The sequence below is a fragment of the Protopterus annectens genome, chromosome 6.part1 (genome assembly GCF_019279795.1).
Source record: "Protopterus annectens isolate FY-2018-M chromosome 6.part1, PAN1.0, whole genome shotgun sequence".
Classification (NCBI taxonomy): domain Eukaryota; kingdom Metazoa; phylum Chordata; order Ceratodontiformes; family Protopteridae; genus Protopterus; species Protopterus annectens.
Window position 1 is genome coordinate 578,657,727 of NC_056738.1, and position 25,222 is coordinate 578,682,948.

Here is a 25,222-nt window from a genome sequence, read left to right on the forward strand (position 1 = left end):
TCTAATTATCATGTCAGTACTGGGCCCACCTTTTCCTCTAGGTTATGTAAGACCTTCTTGAAGGGCATCTTTCTTCTCAGGCCTCCAGTCAAAAATCCTGCTTCTCCTAGGGATTTGACATTGATGGTGCAGTAACTCACCCAAAGTCCCTTGGAGCCTGCTCATTCTTGTGATCTCAGATTTCTTTCATGGAAGACTGCCTTTCTGGTAGCGGTTACTTTCGCCAAGAGGGTTCCTGAATTGCAGGCCTTATCTTCTAAACCTCCATCTATTGTTTTCCAGAAGGACAAGGTGACTTTATGAACTAAACCCTCCTTTATTCCTGAAATAGCTACTGAAAGAAATCTCAACCAGGATATCCAGTTGCCTGTTTTCTTTCCTAATCACTCCAATAAGGGTGAATATCTCCTCTAGATCTTGGATGTACATCGACAGCTGAGATTGTATTTACATTGGACTAAATCCTTCAGGAAAATCTGACCAGTTATTTTGTGGCTTTTTCCTTGAATAGGCATGGCCAAGCAGTATCTAAATTGACTATTTCTAAATGTATCTCTAGTTGTATTTCTGTGGTTTACTCTATGAGAAACATGGAGCTATCTCATCCACCTAAGGCTCATTCTCTTAGGTCAGTGGCTACTTATTTGGCCTTCACTGCCAGGATGTCCTTAGATGAGATTTCTGCTGTGGCTACTTGGTCCACTCCTCATACCTTTGTTGATCATTATAGATTGGATATGGTCTCCAGACGTAGAGCAGCCTTTGGTTTCACAGTGCTCAGGCACATCCTTCCTTACGGCCGCCTGGGGTTTTCTGTAGCTGGGGATTGTGACCCAGACATGATGAATAATGAAATGGATAACATCAGATCAATAGTTATGTACTTATCATAACTTGTGTTATCCTATTTCATTATTCATCACTTCCCACCCCCCCCTGCCCCCTTCCATGTTTCTGGTGGTTCTGGAGAAGCCAGAGCTTTGGACCCTTGAGCTGCGTCTCTCACAGTTCTAATGCTGTTACTATCTTTTCCTAGTTGGTTAGTCATGTGTCCGAGCGCTTTTTGCTTCCTTGGTCAGTAAACTTAATTTGAGGGTTTGAATGTAAAAAGGGATTCAGGGAGATGGGACCAGCTTGAGCCTTGAATCTACTCTGTAAAATGCCAGATCAGATTCGACATTGGATCCAAGACCCAGAAGTGATGAATAATGAAATAGGACAACACAGATACTAAGTTACTGTAAGTACATAACTACTGTTTTTGCAGTTTATCACCTCATTTGAATATCTTTTGAAAGATTCCTCCATTTTTTCCAAACTCTTTATTTGAATTGATATACTCCTTCAGCATTTCATTTATTTTAACTAGCTCTGAATACATTTGACTTATGTTTTCCTCTTGGCTACTGGAAGTCATGTCTTGCACCAAAGCTGGAACTTGCACTGCATTTTGCTGAACAGCTGCAGAATTCTTCCCAGTCAGTATTATTAACTCGCCTTTTGTGACTGATTTTCTTTCAGGTTCTCTGAATTTCTTTTTTGCCGATATCCAAGCAGTGCATTTACTAACCAATTACTAAAATGTATCCAAAATAAAATACTGGCTCTGTTGTCTACATACCTCTCAACTGTCCAGATTTTTGGTTCATATTTTTGGTCTATTCCTCATAAAATTTGTGGTTTTCTGACAAATCATTGGGAACACCTGAGGATTTAAGTCACTAATTAATGACATACATTTGAGCTTCGGATTCAAGTCCTTCAGAAAAATATATGTTAAAACAAACCCTGTTACTCTAGCAACTTTCTAAGTTTATAAGAGTGATATTTAAAATATGTCCCTATTTTTTATCCTTTGTTGATCCATTTTCTTGGGCTTTGTCCACATTTCTTTCACTAAGCAGCTGAGAGGTGTTTTCACACTGGCAGACCTGAAATTAAGCTGTTACTCAATGTGCAGATGTCTTTGAAGACCCATCCCTGTCCATTTTCAAGTGCAACATAGCTGTATGACTGGAAAGAAAAAAATTATCCATGAACATGGGATGGGTAAGGCCAGTCTGTAACAGAATGGGATAGGTTATTTCAAGCACAAAAAAGGAAAACTGGCTAGGTTTAAAATGGCCTGCAAGGGCAGCCAGCCAAATACTTAGCTATCAACCTACAGGTACAAGGCACTGCTAACTCACACAAACTTGCAAAATTTATAGCAGCATAGAAAAAAACAGGAAACTAACTAATGAGCCCTCAGGCCAATAACATGTCTACACCATGAGTCCTTGTGTATTTCCCATCTCAGATAGACCAGGCAACCACTTCCTACCACAAGATGAATAAACTCAGTCCTCCTAATGTAAAAACACAGTAGAAGAGACCCAAAAAGTGCAATGCTACCACAAACCAACTAAACAGCTAGCTGGAAATCCCTTGCTGAAGGAGATTTCAAGACATTCTTACAGCAATAACAGTGACAGGACAAGCAATTATTATTATTATTTTTTTTTACACAAAATACAGTGAAATTCATACATAAAAGCAGGAAACAGTAGCAATCACTCAAAATAACTAAACCAGGTGTGATTTGGCAATCAAAGGTGTTTTACTTTTCCTAGATGCCACTGGATACAAGTAAAACACTTTTGGAATGCAGGCTAATTCTCCACACTTTACAGATTTCTAGAAAAATGAGCAGGAGGTGATATGTAGTAATGGAGGTTTGCTGAAGAGCAATACTGGTTTACTGGTTGGGAACTCAATATCATGGATCTATGGAAAACAATGGGTGGGAAGAGTACATAAATACTTTGTACAACAGACAATAGCAATTAAAGCATTTTTAAATTAAATTATCATAAGGGGTGGAGGCCAGAGACACAGCTTATCAAACCACCACATCAAAAGCAAAAAAATTCCAAGGAACAAGCAAACTAGCTAGAGAAGCATCTAATAAAACAAAACCAATGGTGGAGCTCTTTCAGAAACTTTAGATTAATGTGTTGGTGGGATTGGGCAGACACAGAATGCAGCTTTAAGCATTTAATAATAAGCACGATATAAAAGCACTGAAGCGCAAACTGAACTAATTCTAGCCATTTGAGTTTGGGAGAGGTATGCAATGAGACCTATAGGGAAATTTGTATGGAAATTTTGTAATTTCATTGCAGCATTGCTGTAATTCAGTAGAGATGTTTGAGTGCAGTTACTGAGTGGGGTGAAACAAGTTATATTGGAAAAAGGTAAGCAGAGGCTGAAGCTTTTTTTTTTCTGCTGTCTTCAGTGAAAATTTTATTTATGCAGTTTAGGTTCCAAAGTTTTTTTCTTTACTATTTCTTTTATGTGAAGAATCACATTGTAGGTTATCAATTGCAAACTGGAGAAGCTTGGAGTAACTTATTGAATCTGAATGTTGTTTATGGAAGAAATGGTTAAGTCTGGCTTATTATATTTGTGAAATATGGAAGTGAAGAGGAGTCATTTTTTTAAAGCGGGTGTTAGCAGGAGTTGGAAGTTATTAAGCCGGGACTTTATGGAGAAAAATGACTTGAGTTATTGTTTGCAAAGAGTTAAGATTTTCCCCTGTGCAGGTGAGGCTGAAGTTGTCTGCTTATTGTGCCAGCCTGGCATGATTAGAGGATGTCTGAAGGTTGTTGATGAAAATGTTGAAAAGTAAAGGCCTTGTGACTGACCCCTGGAATATCCCTACTGTAACTGAGAAGGAGGAGGAGAGTCTGGACTCTTAATGTCTTGGTGTCTGTGTGAAGTTTAGCTACTGAACCACTGAAGGGCTGAGTTTGAGAGGCCTGTAAGTTTAATTTTTGCAAGAGTATGCTGTGCAAGACCATGTTGAATGCTTTCGAGAGTTTGAAGAATACAACGGAGGCTGTTTAACATTGTTTTTATTGAGGCTGACAATATTTGTGAAGTGCTGTTGTAGTACTATGATTTGGGTATGAAGCCATGTTATGTAGAGGATATAATTTCATTATTAAGAAATACTGGAGCAATGGGGTACAGTCATATTTCTCAAGGATTTTTAAAAAGAATGGACGATTGACATCTAGGTGATAATTAGATCTTCAGAATTGCTCCCATTATGTAGTGCTAGGTTCTTTTCTAGATGGTCAGAAGAGCATACCATTCCGTATTGACCTGTTGAGTAGAATGGAAGCTGGGTAGGCTATGGCTTCTGCAGAATTTTAAGGTACTCTTCTGGAAGGCTGTCTGCAGCCATAAATATGGCTTTTAGTTTTTAGAGCAGTTTTTTTTTTTTTTTTTTGCCAGCAAGGCTTGGCGTTATTGTGAAGCCAGCACTAGAAGCAGTAGGGTGCAGGTTTTTGGTCAGGCAGATGTTTGGTGATGGTTTGGTTAAAGGTAGGTAAATTGAGTATAGTAGTTGGGGGCAAAAGCTTCAAAGAGGAGGCTGAAGTAATTTATTCAGTGATTTCCAGAATAATTATGGGTTGTTTCCGTTTGTGTTTTTTAGCTCAAGTATGATTTTATCTTGCTTCACTTACTTTGTTTTTAGTGAGATTTCAAATTTGTTTCACTGTTTGTTGGTTCCACCATGTTTTAGATTTTAAACATGTTGACCTGGCTTTATCTTCATTTCTCACAGTTCTTTGGTTGAATGTTCAAGCCACGGCTCAGGGTTTACTTTTACTCATTTTCTTATTACGAGCCATTTTGTTTAGAATGTTTGGCTAAATGTAGTATTGCTTCATCAAGTGGAAGATATTTAAGGCAATTCCAGTTACATGATTTTAACACTGCTCTAGAAGTATTTTTCTTGAATTGGGTTCATATTGTTAAATCGTGCTGTTTCAGGATGGATAACAAGTGCCTGTTGTCATGGGTTGGGAGGTGATCACTGATGGTGTCAGGAATTTTTCATCTGGTGTAATTCTAGAGGGATCAGATGTTAGTAACCAATCTAAATTGGCGGTCTTAGTATTATTTTATTGTGTCTGGTGAGACTTCTGGTGAATTGGTTGAAGCTGTATTGGATTATGGAGTGCTGAGGTGTATATGTGACTGTTGATTTCCAGTCTATGGTAAAGTCTTCCAGGATTATAAAATCTTGAGGGATGTTGCTAGTTATCTAAGAGACTATATCTTCAAAACTGGAGATGTTTCCTGGGGAATGTATATAGTAATGAGGCAGATGCTTTTGTAGGTATTTATTTTAAGCAAGGCAATAAACAGTTCATCATTGCTAAACTGGGGGCAGGCTGTGAGTAGGGGGTTAGATGTACTGAGTCGGAGAAAGGTAGAGCCACTCCCTCACCTTGTTTGCCCTATCATTCTGCAGTATGCTATACCCATGAGAAGGATATTTCATCTTTTGTTGGTGGTTTTTAGCTAAGTGTCAGTTATTATGACGAGATGAGATATGTGATGTGAAACCTGTGCATGAAGGTCTGATACTTTATTGCAAATACTTCTTGTATTAATGTTGATCAGTTTTAGTTGGGGTGTTTTACTATGCATGTTGGCAAGGCTTTCTTTTTTGCTTTGAAAGTAGTATATAAACAGGTGAAAATTTGGTTAGAACCTGGTTTAGTTTGTTATGTCCCTATAGAGGAGGATTGAGCATGTTGAAGTGTGTTTGCTGGGCATTTGTTTATACTTGGGTCAGTTGATCAAGATGGGTACAAGACCTCAATGAGGTATATTAATCTGAAGAGGTGGACATCTGTCCAATTATAGAGGTAAGGGGAAATTGTTACTAATTTGCTGTTCAGGTGTCTGGATGATATGTAAGAAAAAGTGTTTGGTTTAGTAAAATATGTGTGTGTGTGTGTGTGTGTGTGTGTGTGTGTGTGTGTGTGTGTGTGTGTGTGTGTGTGTATGTGTGTGTAATTATTGGGGAGTGGTAGCGGTTGTAGTGGTGTAGTGCAATATTTATTGAGAGTAATTTATTTTGAGTAATAGTTTTGAGTGTGTAGTGGTGTTGATTTTGAGTAGCTACTGTAGTTTGAAGCATGTTAGATGTGAGAGGAGAAAATTAAAAAAAAAAGATGTGTGTAATGTGTGAGAGTGTGAATAGGAAAAAGGGACACGTTAGGGGAGGAGGCAGTGGGTAGCAGCTTGTTGTTCAGGAATTAGTATTGAGGATGGAGTGGTAAATTGACTCTGTATTGGTGTGTGATGTGTGAGCAGTAGGAGTGCTAGAATGTGTGCATATGGTTGGTTCTAGAATGCTGGAGGAGGGCTTAATTTAAAATAAATGCATAGAAGGTGAAGATGGCAGGGATTTGGAGATAGGGTAGGAGAAAGTAGTGAAACAGAGCCTAGTGAGGTTCTCCCCTTGCATGGTTTTCCAAAAAATACAATATATGAGGTAGAATGAGCAGAGACAGAGTAGTTCTTGTTACTCTGACTGCTTGAGGTGAGCCACAGTTTTTAATTGTAATTTTAATTAAGCAGTATTTATCAGAGGTCTGCAAGTCTACCAGAAGGCTGCTGTTCTAATAAAAGGTTCTCTTAGCTGAAAATTCATCACTGATTCGGTACTGTGTTTTGCAGGATGGAAAAGGCTTAGCGGAAGATTGCGGCTGAGGGAATGGTTTTCATCAGTTTTTTTTTTTTCACAATGTTAAAGAATTTGCTGGCTGGGAACCTGGAGCCCTCCAGAATTTCAGTACTACAGTAGAAACTACTCTAATTCCAAAGTGATGGAAAAAGTGTTCACAGCTCAAAAGATACTTCTGCAGTTTCATTGATTCTTGGTTATTGCTTTCCATTAGTTTTAACTGAAGGTGACTTTCTTTTTATTGTTAAAAACCTGAGGAGATTTCAGTTGTGGAAGTTCCTTTTGCACAGAGCTTTTCCTTGCACTTGTACAGCAGGAATCTACAGGGCAGCCACGAGGGAGGCAGATGAAGAGAGTAGAGTCTAGGAGTGGAAAAATTTTTAAGTTATAGTACAAAGTGATGAACACATTAACAAAAATGAAGCAATGACCACTATTTCTAGCATTTTTGAGGTTTCTAAACAGTTCATAGGTAAGAGCCAATCTCCGTTGTTGTGCTTGAAATAACCGATTCCATTTGGGTATAGCTTGGCTTTACCAATTCCATGGTTGATAGTTATATAGTACCCCTAATGAGAATAACTGGGATCATACCGTAGATAATTTGAGGAGACCTTTGTATAGGATAAAACATTTAGGAGATGCCTGTGTCCATTAGTTGTGCAAGGGGCAGTCCTTGGGTAAATTTTCTGTACAGTAGCAAACACCTGCAAAGCAAATTTTCCCTGATGACGATTGAAGTCACGAAAGGATGACACGCATTTGAGTTTCAGACTTAATATCCTTTAGAAAATACATGCTAATGCATGCTAACACAAAACTTGTTATTCAAACATCTTTCCAAGTTTATAAGAGCAACATTTAAAATCTGTCCCTATTTTTGGGCCTTTGTTCCCCCCATTATTTAGGTTTTGTTCAGATTTCTTGTACTAAGAGGTTGAGAAGTATAGTCCTGAGTGGCAATACCTACAGAATTAGTAGAACTCTGTATTGTGTAAACATTACAGTTAGCATTTAGTACTGTTAAGAATAATCTGCCTCAGTAAAGCACCCTTATTAGTCTGGACCAACAAAGCATCCTTAATAGCCTTCTAATCCCAGTACAACCCCCCCCCCCCCGTAGCTCACCAATCAAAGGACTGGACAGTATGCAAATGCAATTTCCTAACTTCTCTGCAGCCAGTTTGATGTATATGGGCATCTTGAGAAAATGTAGAAATTCTCCTTTTTACCGACAACCACGTAATCCTTAAAGAAAGCAACAAAGTATATGAGAGGTATACTTACACAACGATACTGGAGGCTAAACGTTCTCATACAAGCACACATCAGTCGAAACCCCACATACAACACCAGTCTCATATAGCACACAACACATACATAGACTAATGTATGTTGAGGCACTTAAAAGCAATATTACTAAACAACAAAGATCACCTAGACCGCCCATTGTCAAAGCTATGCCTCAGCAAGCCCAAAGGCACTCAGAAAAAACACCACCTAATACCATACTCTACTAGCGGAGCCCCAATTACTAATCCCCTAAGGCAAGCAAGCACAATTCCCAGGACTCCCATCTCAGGTGACTGCATTGTAAGATATGTCCCTCTAACCAGGCTGAACAAGGAGACTGTTCAGCTGTTAGTTGCTTATCTGGAGCCAGGATCTGCCAATTTATGCACAGTCAAGTCATTACACCACAGGTACCAGTATGATTCTATCATGGTCCATGTAAGTGTAAATGACCTGAGATGTACCTCCCTGGACTGTATGGAGAAAGACAGTATGGAGCTTTCAGAATGTGTCTCGGGCTGCTATGAGCTTAGCATTGAGCAGAATTTTACCATGACTGAGGATGATAAGCAAAAAGTGATTGATTTCAACAACTGGCTATCCATCAGGTGTCATTGTAAGGGGATCCAATATTTGTCAGCTTGGGAGGACATGGGTAACAAACCACGTTGCTTTGCCAAGGATGGTCTGCACCTTTCTCGTGTAGGCTTTTGAATACTGGTTAAAACTTTATCCACCTCCCATATTGCCTTCTTTAGGCAATGGCAAATTGACAAACCTTCCAGCATAGCAAAATCATCTCAACTGAATCTCAGAGTGTTACTGCTCAATGCCAGGAACTTAAATAATAAAAAAAATACACTCCCTCCAAGCCCTCCTCACATTTGAGAATATAGACATCTGGGCAGTTACCGATTCATGGTTCAGTGCGTCAGAGAGTACCCCAGCAGTACAAGGGTTCAGTGCCTTCTACACTTTTAGAGCAGTAGCTTCACATACAGGGACTAAAGGTGGAGGTATCTCAATATACATCATTTACAAACATACCTCTAGGGTGGTCAGTCAAGATGACTTGTTGGATTTCCTCCATGTTTAGATTACCATTGACAAAATCCCGCACCATATCTTAACCAGCTATAGGTCACCCTCCATGTCCCAAGAAGCTCATAATGCATACTTAAAAGAATGGAGACACTTTACCATACTCATGAGAGACTTTAATTACTTCTCTATAGACTAGGAATCATAAACAGTCTCAAATCTATAGGCAGACATTCCTGAATTTCTTAAATTCAAACACCCTTGACCAGACAGTGAATATGCCCACTGGAGGCTCCAACATATTGGACCTTGTACTCATAAATATGGGAGAATGCTGCCCCCCCCCAAATGTCTTATCCTCCCTGGTTAGGTATGACCATAAAGCTGTCTACTTCAAAATCAACTCCACAGTCCCATTAAAACCAATAACAGTTAGGAACTATTCCAAGGCAAATGGTTTGTCAAAATTCAGTGCCCCTCTGAACAATGAGAACATAGCAACTTCTGCTGCATTGCTTTCAGAAACTCTGTACAATAATGTCAATGGCTGCATAGCTGCTGCTGCTGTACTTAGTAGAATTAAGCCCAGGACTAGCCCTAGAAACAAACCAGCCTTGCGGCATCCCAAATTAAACAGGATATACAACAAAAGGAAACAAATCTTGGCAAAAAATCAGGAAAGGTAATTTTTTCCATAAAAATGAAAACTATAATCAAACTAAATAGGCAACTAAGAGAGCTAATTGGGTCAAGCAAAGCCAACTTTGGGGTTAAGATAACTTTCCAGGTGGAAGATGACACAGCTGTGTCACAAACCTCAAGGGCAGCACACAGCAATGAGCTGAACTGGTGGTTAATGCTGTCACATTCACAGAGCCTAGCAATATGGTGAACCTGTTAGCTGACAAATTCAGTTCTAGCTTTACCCTCCTCTCACACCCCCCAAAAAATACACTCCAACTATGGCTAGAGAGCATGTACTGGCTGTGCTCACTAAAGGCAAGAGCTTGGAATCAATGGGACAAGATAGCATCCCAGGATGCTTTCTGAACAGTCTAAAATATAACTTATCAGGACCCCTGGAGTCATTATTTAACTGTATTCTTAAAACAGGCTCTGTGCCACTTGAATGGTGGACTGTGACAGTCAGCCCTCCTGCATAAGGGAGGACCTTCAACAGATCCTGGAAACTACAGACCCATTAGTCTGACTTGTCTTATTTGCAAAGCCATGGAAAGAATTATCATGGAAATTACCAACAAAGACATAGAATACCTCCAGATAGTGGATCCATCACAGTTTGGCTTTGTCAAAGGAAGGTCATACTTATTAAATATGGTGGACGTCTTTGAAAAGGTCACTAAAGCAATGGATGAGAGGAAAACAGTGGATATTCTCTACCTAGATTTGACTAAAGAATTTGATATAATACTCCACTTGGGTATTGTCGAAAAACATACAGAACTAGGTTTAAACCCCTTTATAACATGCTGGATAGCTGGCTGACTCACTGACAGGACACAAGAAGTTAGAATTTATTAGACCACTTCCACAAAGAGGCTGGTCACCAGTGGAGTCCCCCAGGGTTCTGTGCTAGGCCCACTCTTCTTTTAGCATTTACTTCTCAGATGTCAAAACCAATGTTAAAGGCCTCTGGCTAACCAAGTTCACAGATGATTGCAAACTGGGAGCAGTTATTGAATCCCCCCAAGATGAGAACAATCCTCAGGAAGGTCTAACACAAATGCCTAGTGTCAAAGCCATGGCTTGAAAATCAGTACCAAGAAATGCATTAGAGTACCTTTTGAGAAATTGGCTGCTCCAAGTATAATGTAATTGTATGTACCTGACCAGACTCGTGCAGCAACTGGAATGTTTACAGAGATTTCTACAAAAAGAATGCATGAAGTAAACATAGTGTCCTACACTGATTGACCCAAAGCCCTGTTTCTTTATTCAGTATCATACAGACTTCTGATACGTGATCTCTGCCTGGCATGCAAGGTATCCCCGGGGTCCTGTTTTTATGAACATTTTGGGCATCCTAAAAAACAAACAGCATCAGAACTACTGGATTAAATGACCTAAATTTTGCTTGTGTATAGGACAAGTTGGAGTAACAGATATGTTTCTTGAGAATTCCCATTCTCTGGAATAGGCTTCCCATCCACATAAAACAGAGTTCCTCCTTATCCATATTAAAGAGCAACTTGGACCAATGAATGGGTAATCAGAAATTCTCCCTTGTTCTGGCACCTATGTCTCTGATGGACAGAGGTAGTCAGTATATCACTCCTATATAAATCAAATTTGTAGTTACATTTGGGTTACACAGCTGGGCTTTTAAGGGCCGTAGTGATCATTTACTTAGTATACACCTACAAATCTATTAACGACTTGGCTACACTCAACTACTTATGACATACACTCTTGTCTATAAACCAAACAAATCTCCTAGTCTAAAAAATATAATTTTACCATAGATACCAACAAGAAGTCTGTGAGCCACAGTCCTCACTAAGCATACACAAAGCTAATAATTTAGCGTGTGAAGCCCTACATGGTAACTAAATCTCCAGAATATGAAACTCACTCCATCTAAACCTCAGACTCGGTTGCAGTCTTTCCTCATTGAAAAGACAGCTGAAAATCCACCTGATGGCCTTGAAGCCATGTTCTTGTAACACATCAGGATAATCCCAGCATCCCTTTTCCTTTTTTTTCCCTGTCTGACTTTATTATTTATCTTGGTGATAGGAAAGCCTGCTGAGATAATCGAATCTCCTTTGTAAATAAATTATACATAATAAAATTTTTTTGTATATAGCTTTATCCATTTACAACTATCTGTATACCCACTAGGTCTGACTCTGCTGGAATTAAGTATACTCACTTTAAATACATTTTCTAACATTCATACTTACAACTTTCTAGCATTTTTTTAGAAACTGGTCTTACCTGTATATTCTGCTGTTCCCCTTCTATATTCTTTTTTGTTTAATAAGTAAACATAGTTGAAATGAACAAGTTACCATAAAAGAGTGCCAGATTTATGACCTTGTTTTACAATTCTGTTTCTTGGAATTATATTAAGGTTCTGTTTTTAAGACTGTTTCATGTATCATTGTAACTATGGAGCTTTTCTTTCTGGGCCACCATTGACAAGGGGTTCCATGCCATGTCAAACTTTACTGGTAAATAAATGCAAATAAATGCATAAATCAATAACTCCTTTTTTCTGTTTTGTTTATGGGATTGGGGTTTCTCATCAACAGTGAAAAAATCACCTAGAGCCAAGTTCACACTGCTGGGTGGATAGTCCTGACATGGCTGTTCCTCTGAACCACATGCACACAGTGCACTCACACCAAAAGCCAGTTTAGAGTCTCTCAACCATCCAGTACACCAGAAAAATCAGTTTAAAAGCTGAGATACCAGGACTGTATCTTATCATAAATAACTGAATAAATTAAATTCTTCTTTATGAATTTTACCTAACTTCATATTTGTAAAACATTTAGAAATGCTGGTAACTAAAGTAGCAAGCAGCAATCTGATCAATATTAGCTCATTAGTTGTGTGCCTGCATGCATATCTTTGCATGTATGTTTGACTGACTCTGTGCTTGCATGTTCGCGAGAGTACACATGCATATAAATATATCTACATATAGGTGTGGGATGTGCATGTGCCTGTCCGTCTTTGTGTTTGTGCTTGTGCAGGTGAGAAGGACTTTTTTTTCATGGGCATTTGTACAGTGTTGTGTATGCAGATACACAAAGGTTTTAGTTGGGTAGCTCCTAGGAAAGTGTTGAAACAGGTCAGGTATTCTTACATGGAATGATGACGGTAGTGTTTGGCTATTATTTAGGATTGATGATTCTATGTATATGTTATGAGAATTCCGTGCAAAGTCTCTGGTGCTTTGAAATAGGAAGAAAGATCGTACAGTTTAAGGAAGCTGTATCAGCTTGATGGTGATTGCATGACTTGATGTAGTATTAAATGCAGCGAGGGTCCTTTGAGAGTAAAGCTTCTGCAAAGAATCGTATTTTGTTTTGTTAGTGCTTATTTTTTTCCAAGTGATCATGTGTAGAAGTTGATATCAGAGATACTAGTATTGGTGAAGTGTGGTGTCAACCAGTTCTGTGTCTGTCGTTCCAAATATACTTGTCATTGCATAATTACTGAAGCTGGTAACAGGTAGCATTTTGGAATTTTTAACTGCACTCCTGTTATAATAAACTACATAATATATCAATCATAGTCTCATGTCAGGTTTTGTGCCCACTGAGTGGTGCAGAGCAACAGTTATCCCACTCCACAAAGGGGGAGCCACCACTGATCCTGGGAACTATCGCCCTATTACCCTGATGAGCCTGGTCTGCAAGGCCATGGAATGTATCATCATGAAGCTCATAAACAAAGACATTGGTATCCTCCAAACTCTAGACCCCACCCAGTTCGGGTTTTTGAAAGCCAGATCATGCCTTCTGAACCTGATCGACTTCTTTGAGACAGTCACCAAAGCAGTAGATGAGGGTAAGGTGGTTCACACAGCCTATCTTGACCTCACCAAGGCTTTCAACACCATCCCCCATTCTGGAATTATAGCTAAACTCATTAAACTAGGTATAAATCCCTACATTACAAGATGGGTTGCCAACTGGCTCACTGACAGAGCCCACACTGTAAATGTTGCAGACTACAAATCTGACTTCAAACCAGTGACAAGTGGAGTAGTACCACAGGGTTCAGTCCTGGGACCTCTCCTATTTTGGTATCTACTTCTCTGAAGTACAGGGTAACACAGAAGGCCTCTGGCTAATGAAGTTCGCAGATGACTGCAAACTAGGAGCCGTAGTCGAGTCCCCAAATGATGTGAACATCCTACAGAAGGGCCTCACTGAGACAGATTCCTGGTGTCAGAGGCATGGCCTCAAGCTCAATGCCAAAAAGTACATTGTCACCCCCTTTGGTAAAAACTCTGTACCCATGAACTACCACATAAACGGCAGTCTACTTAATGCTGAATGTGTAATAAGAGACCTTGAGACCCAGGTGGACAGTATTCTCTCCTTTGATAATCACATTGCCACAGTAGTCAGGAAATCCTTCTGTGTGGCACACCTCATTATTAAAGGGTTCTCATCCAGGAAAAAATTGGTCATAGTTCCCCTCTACTCTGCACTCATTAGACCCATTATAGAGTACAATGCCCCTTTTGGACTGTACCTCACAAGACATCTGCAGCAGCTAGAAAGGCCACAGAAGTACCTCATAAAGAGGATTACTGGCCTCAAACTGACTGTCTCAAAAACTCCAGCTTTACTCTGTAGCATATCGCCTACTCTGAGGAGATCTCTGCCTAACATATAAAGCTATGTTAAACCCAGAGCTGTTGGACATGCTATACCTAACGAAATCCCAATCCCTCCAAGCTACATGCTCTAGGGACCTAAACCTTGTCACCACAATAAACAGGAGATGCTGGAGGGATAGATTCCTGTCCCAGAGACTTCCTATACTCTGGAACAAGCTACCCATCTATGTCAAGCAAAGTTCCTCATTAGCACTCTTCAAAAAAATCTTGATGAGTGGATGGGAAATAGGAAATACACCCCAGGGATCACTTTTGTGGCTCTGCTCGACAGGGGCACAGGAAATTAACTTTCTTGGGTGGTGTAAGCCAGGAACCTTGTTGGCTAGGCTTACTTAGGCCCTTGGGTGGATAGCCTAGTACCTACCTGTGAACCTATAAGAAGGAAGAAGCTTCATAGCCTAGAGTTTCACATGTGTGATAATTTTGGCCTGGGATTTGGTGAGCTGACTTGGAGTTAAAAGCAACTAGCAGCCAGCTGTCATTTGTCAGGGGAGGGTCAGCATCTTTACTGTACCTGACAGTATAGCCAAAGTGGGGACACTTAGTAGGACAAATGTATGGAAGCACTCATATGCTGCTTCCCACATTGTTGTCACTTTATATTATGCACCTAAGGAAGGGAGTGTGGCTAGGGCATCCTACTAAAGAGCTTTTCTTAGCACTGATATGGCACTTGGAATGTAACCACCATGCTCTTGCATTTGTGAAGAATGAAGATACATGTAATGGGCTTTTAGGTAAAGTCCTGATCTTCCAAGGTCAGTGTAACAGGAAAAAAAATAAAATGAAAACGCCTTTTGTTTTTCATTGACATGCAGTTGTCATCTTTACAATTAGTTAAGTGGGGTGGCTTCTCTAGAGGGGAATAGTTAGGATTATTTTTTGAAAGATGTCTTTCACTATGGTCTTGAGGTCTGACAATCATATATTATACATATATTCTCTACAACAAATGACATGGCATTACCATACCTGGCTTGGAGGGAGGGTCCAGCTCCACTATTATCAGGTCTTTCATGCCATGTATACAGCTTGGGTCAAGGTATTTCATAAGGAAAATTCCTGTATTTGAGGCAAAAAAGTGCAAACCATCAAACTACACCTGCCATTGCCAGGTTATCGAATATTAACCAGGATGGCACAAGAGCTACATTTATTGCCTGTAGGATGAGCATGATGTTGGGATGTATTACATGTGACAGACCATTAAGCTGGATAGTCAAAGGATGTATTAATAAAACCTGTGGGCATTTAAGGTGGCTGCAATGGATGGAAGCCAGTTAAGGGATTGACAGGAGGGTCCTACATGTGATTTGCAGGCAGAAGTCAGACATGTGAGATTAGGTAAGAAACCAGAATTCCACTGAGTGGTCCAACCTTCTGTTTTTTCACAGTCAGCAATTTTGGTGGCCCCGCATACACTTGCAAAACTCAAAGCTTTTCCTCTGCTATTTAGGGAGTAGGTGCATGGCTTTTGTAAACTGTTGACAGTAAGAGTGATAAGAGAGATGCCACATCAATAATTGCTTTGGGTTTGAGTCCCTTAATTCTAGCACCAGTTTTTCTGTGCGTAAGCAAACAGCTGTTTGGGTGCCTTATGTGCAGCAGATGTTTGAGTCTTCAGTTTGCAAGATGTGATATCAAAGTCAGACCCACTGCTTTACTCCTTTGGCCTCTGACAAAGTCAGAGATTTACCTGAAAAGGTATGTCAGGTTCCTGTAAACGTTTGCTGTCCTGCAAGGCTTTCATCTCACCCAGAATTTTGCAGCTACACTTAGTATTTAGTGCTCGGTAAATACTAGTGAAAGCAAGAGCATACAAGAAAGGAATAAACTGTGATGCCTTTTGAGGTCCCTTTGCAGGGCTTTTATACTCTGTGTAGATGTGTGTGTATGTACCTTTAAGAAGTTATTCAAGGCTTGCACAAGTGTATAAATACCGAGCACGAGCACGTATGAGCCTGACTGCCATTTTGTAGTAAGCTGTTGAGGTATGTAAGGCCTGTCTGTTAACTAGTTTGTTTGTATTTTATGATACTGCTATCCATCTTGATGTGTTTCTATGTATTAAAGCATCTAAACAAAATACCCCACCTGGCTGGAACTGGAGGAATATAGATAAGTGCATCATACCTACTGTACGTAAACTTTGCAAAACAGGTCAGAAAAGAATTTTAGATGTTAAAATTTGCTCAGCACTATTTCTTATTCACAAAACATGAAAAGAGGCATACAGAATGCTCTAAACGATATTCCCATGAACTGATATGTCAAATATTGATAAAAAATAGTTGAATTACTATGGAAAATGTTTAAAATAAAGTCCAAATTGCATAAAATGAATAAAATAAGAGAAAACAACCACATTTTTGGTAAGCACATATTTTTCGTATTAATCAATTATCCAAGTTATCAGAAGTGTATAAAGTGTTTGCATGTTTGTGTAGTATTACAGTAAAGTTATTTTGCAGAATACAGCTATTTCAGTGCATATTTCAGAAAGTACAACATTTCAAAGAGTTTATTGTACATTTGAATGTTATTACAAGCTCACAGAACAGTTTGCTTGTACATAATTACAAGGGCCGTATTTTCATTGTATTTGTACATACTTTGTGGGCATGGCAGACGGAGTTCGAAAACCCAGTGTACTTGTTTTTGACAGTAATATTGCTGAGAACTGGAGAGTGTTTGAGCAAGAGTACATTTTCATACAGGCTTCATTTTCTGATAAAGATGACTGTACAAAGGCATTTATTCTGCTTCATTTAGCTGGGCCAGAAACAATTGAAAGGGAGCGTTCATTTGTGTATGCACCTGCTGTCTATGCAGGATAGGGAAACCATCATATTTTTGTACCGGCTGAGTCAGGGAGGAACTTGAGTGCTTAAAACGTAAATTCAGAGAAATGTGTACCCCCCAGACAAATGTTACAATGGAAAGACACTTATTTTATACAAGGGATCAAAAGCCTGATGAAACTTTTCCAGCATATATAACTGACTTGAGAAATGAGGCTAAAACATGCGGATTTGGTGATTTAAGGGATGAGTTGATAAAAGGCAGACTTGTGTGTGTTATAAAAGATGATGGTGTGAGAACGATTTTTCTCCGTGACAGTGATTTAACTTTGAATAAAGCCACTGAGATTTGTCAGATGTATGAGCTCACAGAAAAGCACACAGATATGCTTACAAATGAGAATAGCTCTAGAAGGCACAGTGATAATGCTCAAGTTGATAGCATGCATCGTGTGGTTAAAAAAAACAGGCCCAAGCACATGGCAGCAACTGTAGCTCTTGCAGCACCCACTGGTAAACCCCAGAACTTTCCAGCAAATTCCAGAGTTTGCACAGTCTCAGTGAAGCACAAGAGTGAGTCAGCAAACTCAAAGCATGGGTCCCAACCTAGTTTCATTGCCAGCTGTTGTAACTGTAGTGGAAGTCATGAATCTAAAAAGGAAAAATGTTTAGCTTTTGGTCAGCAATCCCACAAATGCAATAAGTGGAATCATTTCAAAAGGTTTTATAAATCAAAAGGCCCACATTTTTTTATTAGGAGGGAACATTTTAAGAAATGAGTTTATCAATTAGAGAGCTGCAACCCTACTCTTTATGTTGATGGTGTGTTAGTGCTTCATGAAACAGTCACTGCAGTAGATTTAAGGCAAGGAATGAAGTTATTTTGTACTGTTCAGATAAAGAGAAAACCCATAGAGCTCAAAGTTGACACAGGTTCTAAGCACAATGTTATGTCAGTAGCAACATTTGCTAGTGTGTGTCATGGCAAAAAGCCTAATTTGGCAAGGTGTGCAAAGCTTGTTGCTTATGGTGGTGAAGAAATTCAGACTAAAGGCTCAGTAGTGCTTTCATGTTATTGTGCTGGAAGATGTTGCAACTTGTTACTGTATGTGGTCAAGAAGTGCGTCCATTCATTAGGGCTCAGAGACAGTTTGAAAATGGGACTGCTTTCATTTCATAAGGAAGTCCACCTTGTTAGCGTGAAAGACCACTACTCTAATTTCACCCAGTACCTTTTTCTACCTATGCTGATCTTTTTGAAGATAAACTTGGGAAGCTTCCAGTTGTGTACTCCATGATGTTAGATCCAGAGGTCAGGCCAGTTCGAAAATTTCCAATAGCCATGCAGGATAGAGTCAAAGCTGAGTTAGATAAAATGGTGCAGCAAGGTGTGATTTGTCCAGTTGTAACTCCAACTGAATGGTATCTTCCATGGTGGTAGCTCATAAGAAAAGCTCATCAGAATATATATTGACCCATTAGATTTGAAGAAAATGCTATAAAGTCCTCATCATTCAATGCGCACAGTCGAAAAAGTCGCAGCCTTGATGCCAAATGTTACCGTTTTTTCTGTCTTAGATGTAAAGAGTTCATTTTGGCAAGTTCAACTTGACAAAAAAATTCTCATTGCTCACTACTTTCAGTACTCCATTTGGCAGGTACAGTTTTTGAGAATGCCATTTAGGATAAATTCTGGAAGTTAAGTCTTTTGACGTGCAATGGAGCAACTTTTTTCTGGGTATCTTTGTGCCATTATAGTAGACAACATACTGATAGGAGGTAATGGCAAAACAGAGCATGACAGAAACCTCTGAAAAGTTCTATAAAAGGGTCGTCAAGTGAATCTTAAGCTCAATCCACAGAAATCCAAATTCAGGCTACAAAATGTTACTTATGTTGGTCATTTATTTACTAGTTCAGGCTTACAACCAGGCCTTTCTAAGCAAACAGCCATTCTCGAGCTGCCAGCTCCAGACAGTGTTCAAGCCCTGCAACATTATTTTCTTGACATGATTAACTACCTCGGCAAGTTCATTCCAGACCTGAGCCAACTTTCAGCACCACTTAGAGAGCTGACACCAAAAGATGTATCCTGATCTTGGATAGAGTAGCACCAGAGAGCATTTGATGTCCTGAAAAAGAGAGTTGCCAGTCCACCAACTCTTAGATATTATGATGTTGATAAACAAGTTACACTTTCCAGTGATGCTTCAAAATTTGGTCTTGGTGCAGTCATTCTACAAGAGGATCAACCTGTTGCCTATGCATCGAGAACTCTTACCCATACTGAAATGCAGTATACCCAGATCGAGAAAGAGCTTTTAGCAAATGTGTTTGCATGTCCGAAGTTCCATGATTATGTTTATGGTAGACCTATCCAGATCAAAACAGACCACCAACCTGTAGTCACTGTCTTGAGAAAGCCTATGCATTCAGCTCCAGCAAGACTACAACGTATGAAGCTGAGATTGCAAAAGTATAATTTCACTCCTGTCTACAAGAAAGGCAGACTTCTTTATCTTGCTGATACCTTATCCAGATTGCCCAGAAATGCCACTGAACATCACACGAATGAGAATCTTGATTGTGAAGTCATGGAATTGAGAAATCTTTTTCCACATGTCTTGATGAGATAAGAGATCACACAGCCTCAGATCCAGCTTTACAGAGGCTCAAACACTTTATCAATCAAGGATGGCTGTCAGAACAATCTAGCTTACCTCCAGAAGTGCAACCTTATTTTCCATACAGTGATGAGATCTTGCCTGACAATGGTATCATTATGACAGGTCCAAAAGTAATTGTTCCAAAGTACTTGCAACCAGAGTACTTTATTTTCTTGCATCGTGGTCACCCAGGAACAGACTCTACCAAAAGAAGGATGAGAGGACTAGTATTTTGGCCTTTTATGTCACTAGACATTGAGAGAGCACTTTCATCTTTTTCCATGTGTAATAGTACAAAGCCACATCAACAGAAGGAACCTCTTTAGCTAAACCAGATTCTGCAACTACCTTGGTTGACAGTAGCCACCTACATTTTCGAGTGGAATGATCAACATTATTTGGTGTTAGTAGACTATTACTCCAATTGGTTTGAGATTGACCTGCTTCCTAAACTAGCATCCAGTACTGTCATTACTAAAATGAAGCGTCATTTTGCAGTACATGGTAGTCCACACAAAGTTATTTCTGACAATGGCACGCAATTTACAAGCCAACAGTTCAAAAGATTTGCTGAAGAATGGGACTTTGCTATATGTCACAAGTAGTCCTGAGTACCTGCAGTCAAACGATTTGCCAGAACGTGCACTTCAAAGCAGGAGCGGCCTTAGGTCAACTGGTGCCCTAGGCAAAAGGGCTCCATGGCACCCCCCACCACACCAACCAGTGCCCCCATCCTGGTCTACCTACAGCAAATAAACACTGAAAAAGTGCCCCTGCTAGACCGGCGCCCTAGGCGGCCGCTTAGTTGGCCTATGCCTAAGGCCGGCTATGCTTCAAAGTGCAAAACAGTTGCTAGAGAAGACAAAATGAGATAATAGTGATGTTTTCCTGAATGTCTTGGATCTCAAAAATGTTCCTCATGATGAACATCTTGGTTCACCTGCCCAGAGACTTCTTTTGAGACAAACCAGAACCACAGACCCACATTACCAATCAGTAGTCAATTGTTGGTTCCATGTGTTAAGAACAACAGGTCAGTGAAAAGCAATCTGTTGAAGAAGTGCTTAACCCAGAAGTCCTACTATGATAAAACTAGCAAAGCACTCAAGCCATTACGTGATGGAAAAGTGGTAAGGATGCAAATGTCCAAAGGTTATGATCAAATTGAAGTTGTGGAAAGTATTTGCCCAGAGCTGAAATCGTACATTGTGGAATTACAAGGAGCAGACTTTAGGCGGAATCACAAGCATGTAATACCAGTGTCCAAGCCTATACCACAGTACATAGCCTATGAAAAAGACTGTTTATCTCAGAGTGAGTTGTCCATAGTTCCAATTCCAGAGGAAGTTCCAGAGAATATTCCTGTTCCTGTGACGAATCCACAAGTTACTGATATGAGTTGTTCACCGAAGACTTTTCCCGCTGTTAAATTCAGTCCAGATTGTTATGTTACAAGATATGGTTGTGTCTCTAAACCATGTAATAGATACATGGCAACTTGGACACGAACATTGTGTTTTGTTTCTAATATCTATCATAATGCATGTCTAACTCTAATGTTGCTTTTACCAAGGGTAATCTTTTTAAGAGGGAGGATGTAGATCAGTGTGCGTATCCACAGGCTTGCACAAGTGTATAAATGCTGAGCACTTGTGAACCTGACTGCCATTTTGTAATAAGCTGTAAGCTGTTGAGATGTAAGCATGTAGGTATGTAAGGTCTGTCTGTTAACCAGCTCATTTGTATTTTACGATGCTGCTATCCATCCTGATGTATTTCTATGTATTAAAGCATCTAAATAAAATGCCCCACCTGCTTGTCATCTATGTTAGACCGAGACGAGCGACACTCTGCTTCTAACATTTGTTATTACCTCCCATATTAGAGGTCCATCACCTACCCCCAAATAACTCTTTATCTCTCGATCCCTCTCAGCTTATGTCTGCTGCCCTGTGGGGGCTTGCATCAAGTGTTTGCCTTCCTCCTCCTTTAATTCTGTTTGATCATGGAATCAGAGGCCCAAGGCCCCTGCTCCTGAGTTGACACTTTTTTTGTGGAAACCTTTTGGCTCATGAGATCCTATTTTAACTGGCTTACAGTTCCTCTTCTTTGTGCCATGTTTTAGATCAAACGCATCTGACTCAGCATTCACTTTGTGTATTTAATTTACTTGAATTTTATCATCTACAGGAAAATAAAGGGGGAGAACCGTGTCATATACCTTGATTTGCATAGAAAAGTTTGTTATATTGACAGGCAAAGGATATCTAAAAGACGAATCAGTTATTTATCCACCTTGTGAAAGGAAAATGATTTTCAGTTATAGAATGATCCTCATGTAAGTGTCTTATTCACTGTCAGAAACTGCTAAACTCCAAAAACCAAAAGTCACAAAGGCACAGGACCACCACAAGGTGGAATCAATGATTTATTTAGCCCTTTCGTCAGTTGTGAACTATGATTTCTTCAGAATAAAATGCAGTAAGAAAAAACAACATATGTAAATAAATCATTGATTCCAGCTCGTGGTGGTCCTGTGCCTTTGTGATTTTTGTCTTATTCACTGTGTTTACATTTTCTTAACTGAATTTTAACAAAATACTTAGAAAGGCCTGTGAGGGCTACTGCACAAGAGAGGCTATTGCTGCTTCTGCCAATTCCTTGAAGAGTGTGTCTACTCAAGATGTGAAGCTTGTGCACAAAGTCATCTGCATACATTTAACAAACACAATAGTCTATTATCCAAACTAATTGGGACCTAGGGTATTTCTCATAATCAAACTGTTCAGATATCAAACAAATAATAGAACCAGACAAAAAGTGTCTAAAATCCTGTTTTTTCTGCATACAGGGAATACATTTTTCAACCATTCAGCAATTCCAGTGGACAATAAAGAATATTTTTTAGGCTGCAAGCTCAAAAAACATGCACAAGCGAATACATATAATGTTTACATATACAGACTTTATGATTTTCCTTACCCGAAAACTTTGGAAGCCTGCGTTCAGATAACTGACATTTCAGATAATTTACTGTATAGTAAGCTGGGTACACAGTCAGGATGCAGACACGGCTCTGTTTCTCGAGTCCCATGTCTTGTAACAATATGTCTGAAAGCATCAGAGTGCTGCCATCTTTAGTTTAAGTGAGCACTAGCTTTTGGCAATGCTTAAAGGACAAGGCTCAGGGTAGTTGTTTTGCTGACCTTTTGTCCTTGCCTGTCTGCTGTCATAAAAAGCACCCTGATCTGGATTTATTCACATGCCAAATTTGACTAAACATGCATACAAATTTGACTAGTTAGGTAGCTGTAATAGTAATTACTGCAGCTCTGTTCCATTTATATAGTAATAATCATTTAGTTTAGAGTTACTTATATCTGCCACACCTTCTGCTGTTTGCTAAGTTTTATCTCCTGCAATTATTTTACTTTTTAGTACTTCCTAATGTTTGTAAAAAGTGCCTGCTTGTAACTTGTATGCATTATTAGTTTGCTTTCTAAATTGATCATGAAAAGGGCCTTTATTTAATTTTACTCTCCTATAAAATTGAAGTGAATTGATGTAATTTGTAAAAAAAAAAAAAAAAAAACACTTGCATTTTTTAAGTGTCCACCGCCCTAATTCTTGTCAGAGGTGTGGTACTTTCTTTAAGTTCTGCCATTTTTTTTACACTGCTAGAAAGTTGTGTTTGAATGAAGACTGTAAGAGCGCAGGGTACTTGGTGCAAATTTTTGCTGTATGAAGAAACAAATACTTGCAGAAGAAACAAATACTTGCAGAAGGATAAATACCATCTATGTCTCACTGTTTTGTTATTAATTCCCAGCCGCTGCTGTAATAGTGTATGTTGTCATATAAATATTTTGTTGGGCATGGACATAATTTATTGGTAAGTTTTAGAGAAAAGACAATACTTAAAGAAGCTTCTTGGACTTATATGTAAGTCTGCATTTTCGCTCATTCAGTCTTCTTGTTCTGGAACTCAAGGTGACAAGTCTCAAGTTGTAAGTGGCAAACATTGACCTTTCAATTGTCATGTCTGTACAGCAGTGGACTACAGCATTTACTTTACAGAGTAGTCAATGCACAGCATGTACACGTCTGTACAGCAAAAGAGAGACAAAGTACCATATCAGAAATGACTGCTGTAGGCCCTTATGCATTCTCTGGTCAAAACTGCAAACTATATAAGATAGATAAACTGAATTGCTAAGATTGTACAAAAATATGTAGTCTAATGTTTCTTGCTATGGATCCAGAAAGACAGTTAGAACCTGTCATGTGGAAACAATTATTTAACATGAAAAAATATACATGGCGAGGTATACATTTAGACCAACTAACAGCTGCTTAAGGCTGTTGGGGAAATTTGGTAATTTGACTGGTAGCCAGTTACTGTAGATTTTGTTTGTAATTTACACTTTGTAAAAGTTTAGTTACAGCACCAAACTGTGTTTGCATATTTGTCTGCCCCCTCCTGGGTCTCTCTCCCTCCCCACTTTTTTCTACCTTTTGGTAAAAATGGACCATTATGATACATATAATGATATGTTTTTTTTTTGTTTTAGCTCTTTGAGAATACAGAATGTGGCAATGGATATGTGGAACAAGGCGAGGAGTGTGACTGTGGATTACGCATGGTAAGAAGTTCCTCTGTAATGTTGGTATTCTACTACAGCTGATATTAGTGGGGCTTTGAAACACAATCACTATTGAAAAAAAATTGGGGGTATCTCCACTGATTGGCATCCATTTTCCCCAAAATACAGTGGATGTAAAAAGTGTACACACCCCTGTTAAAATGCCAGGTTTTTGTGATATAAAACAATGAGACCACAAACTTTTCCCACCTTTAATCAATTCAGTTGAAAAACAAACAAATTTGTTAGGGGAAAAATATAAAAAATAAAAAACATACAATATGCTAGTTGCATAAGTGTGCACACCCTTAAACTAATAGTTTGTTGTGTGTGCACACCCTTAAACTAATAGTTTGTTGTGTGTGCACACCCTTAAACTAATACTTTGTTGAGGCACCTTTTGATTTAATTACAACAGTCTTCTTGGGTAGGAGTCTATCAGCATGGCATATCTTGACTTGGCAATATTTGCCCACCCTTCCTTGCAAAAGCGCTCCAAATCTGTCAGATTGTGAGGGCATCTCTTGTGCACAGCCCTCTTCAGGCCGCCCCACAGATTTTCTATTGGATTTAGGTCTGGGCTCTGGTTGGGCCATTCCAAAACTTTAATTTTCTTCTGGATGTATGCTTGGGTCATTGTCATGTTGAAAGGTGAAATGCCTCTTCATCTTCATCTTTCTAGCAGACACCTGAAGGTTTTGGGAACTGTTCATAATTCCCTCCACCTTGACAGTTGAAGAAAACCAACCCCAAAACATGATACTGCCACTGCCATGCTTCACCGTGGGGATGATGTTCTTTTGGTGATGTGAAGTGTTGTTTTGAGCCAAATGTACCTTTTGGAATTGTGGCCAGAAAGTTCA

The 25,222-nt window shown here is 39.3% G+C and overlaps 1 protein-coding gene across 3 annotated transcripts in view; it reads left to right on the plus strand.

The window, feature by feature from the left end:
* The window catches only part of ADAM23 (ADAM metallopeptidase domain 23), a 1,167,569-nt gene that overhangs the window by 864,011 nt on the left and 278,336 nt on the right, over positions 1-25,222 (plus strand). For all 3 annotated transcript variants that reach the window (XM_044076026.1, XM_044076027.1, XM_044076028.1), the window contains exon 16: positions 24,288-24,359. In XM_044076026.1, coding sequence (XP_043931961.1) covers positions 24,288-24,359 — 72 coding nt within the window. The remainder of the gene's footprint in view (positions 1-24,287; positions 24,360-25,222) is intronic.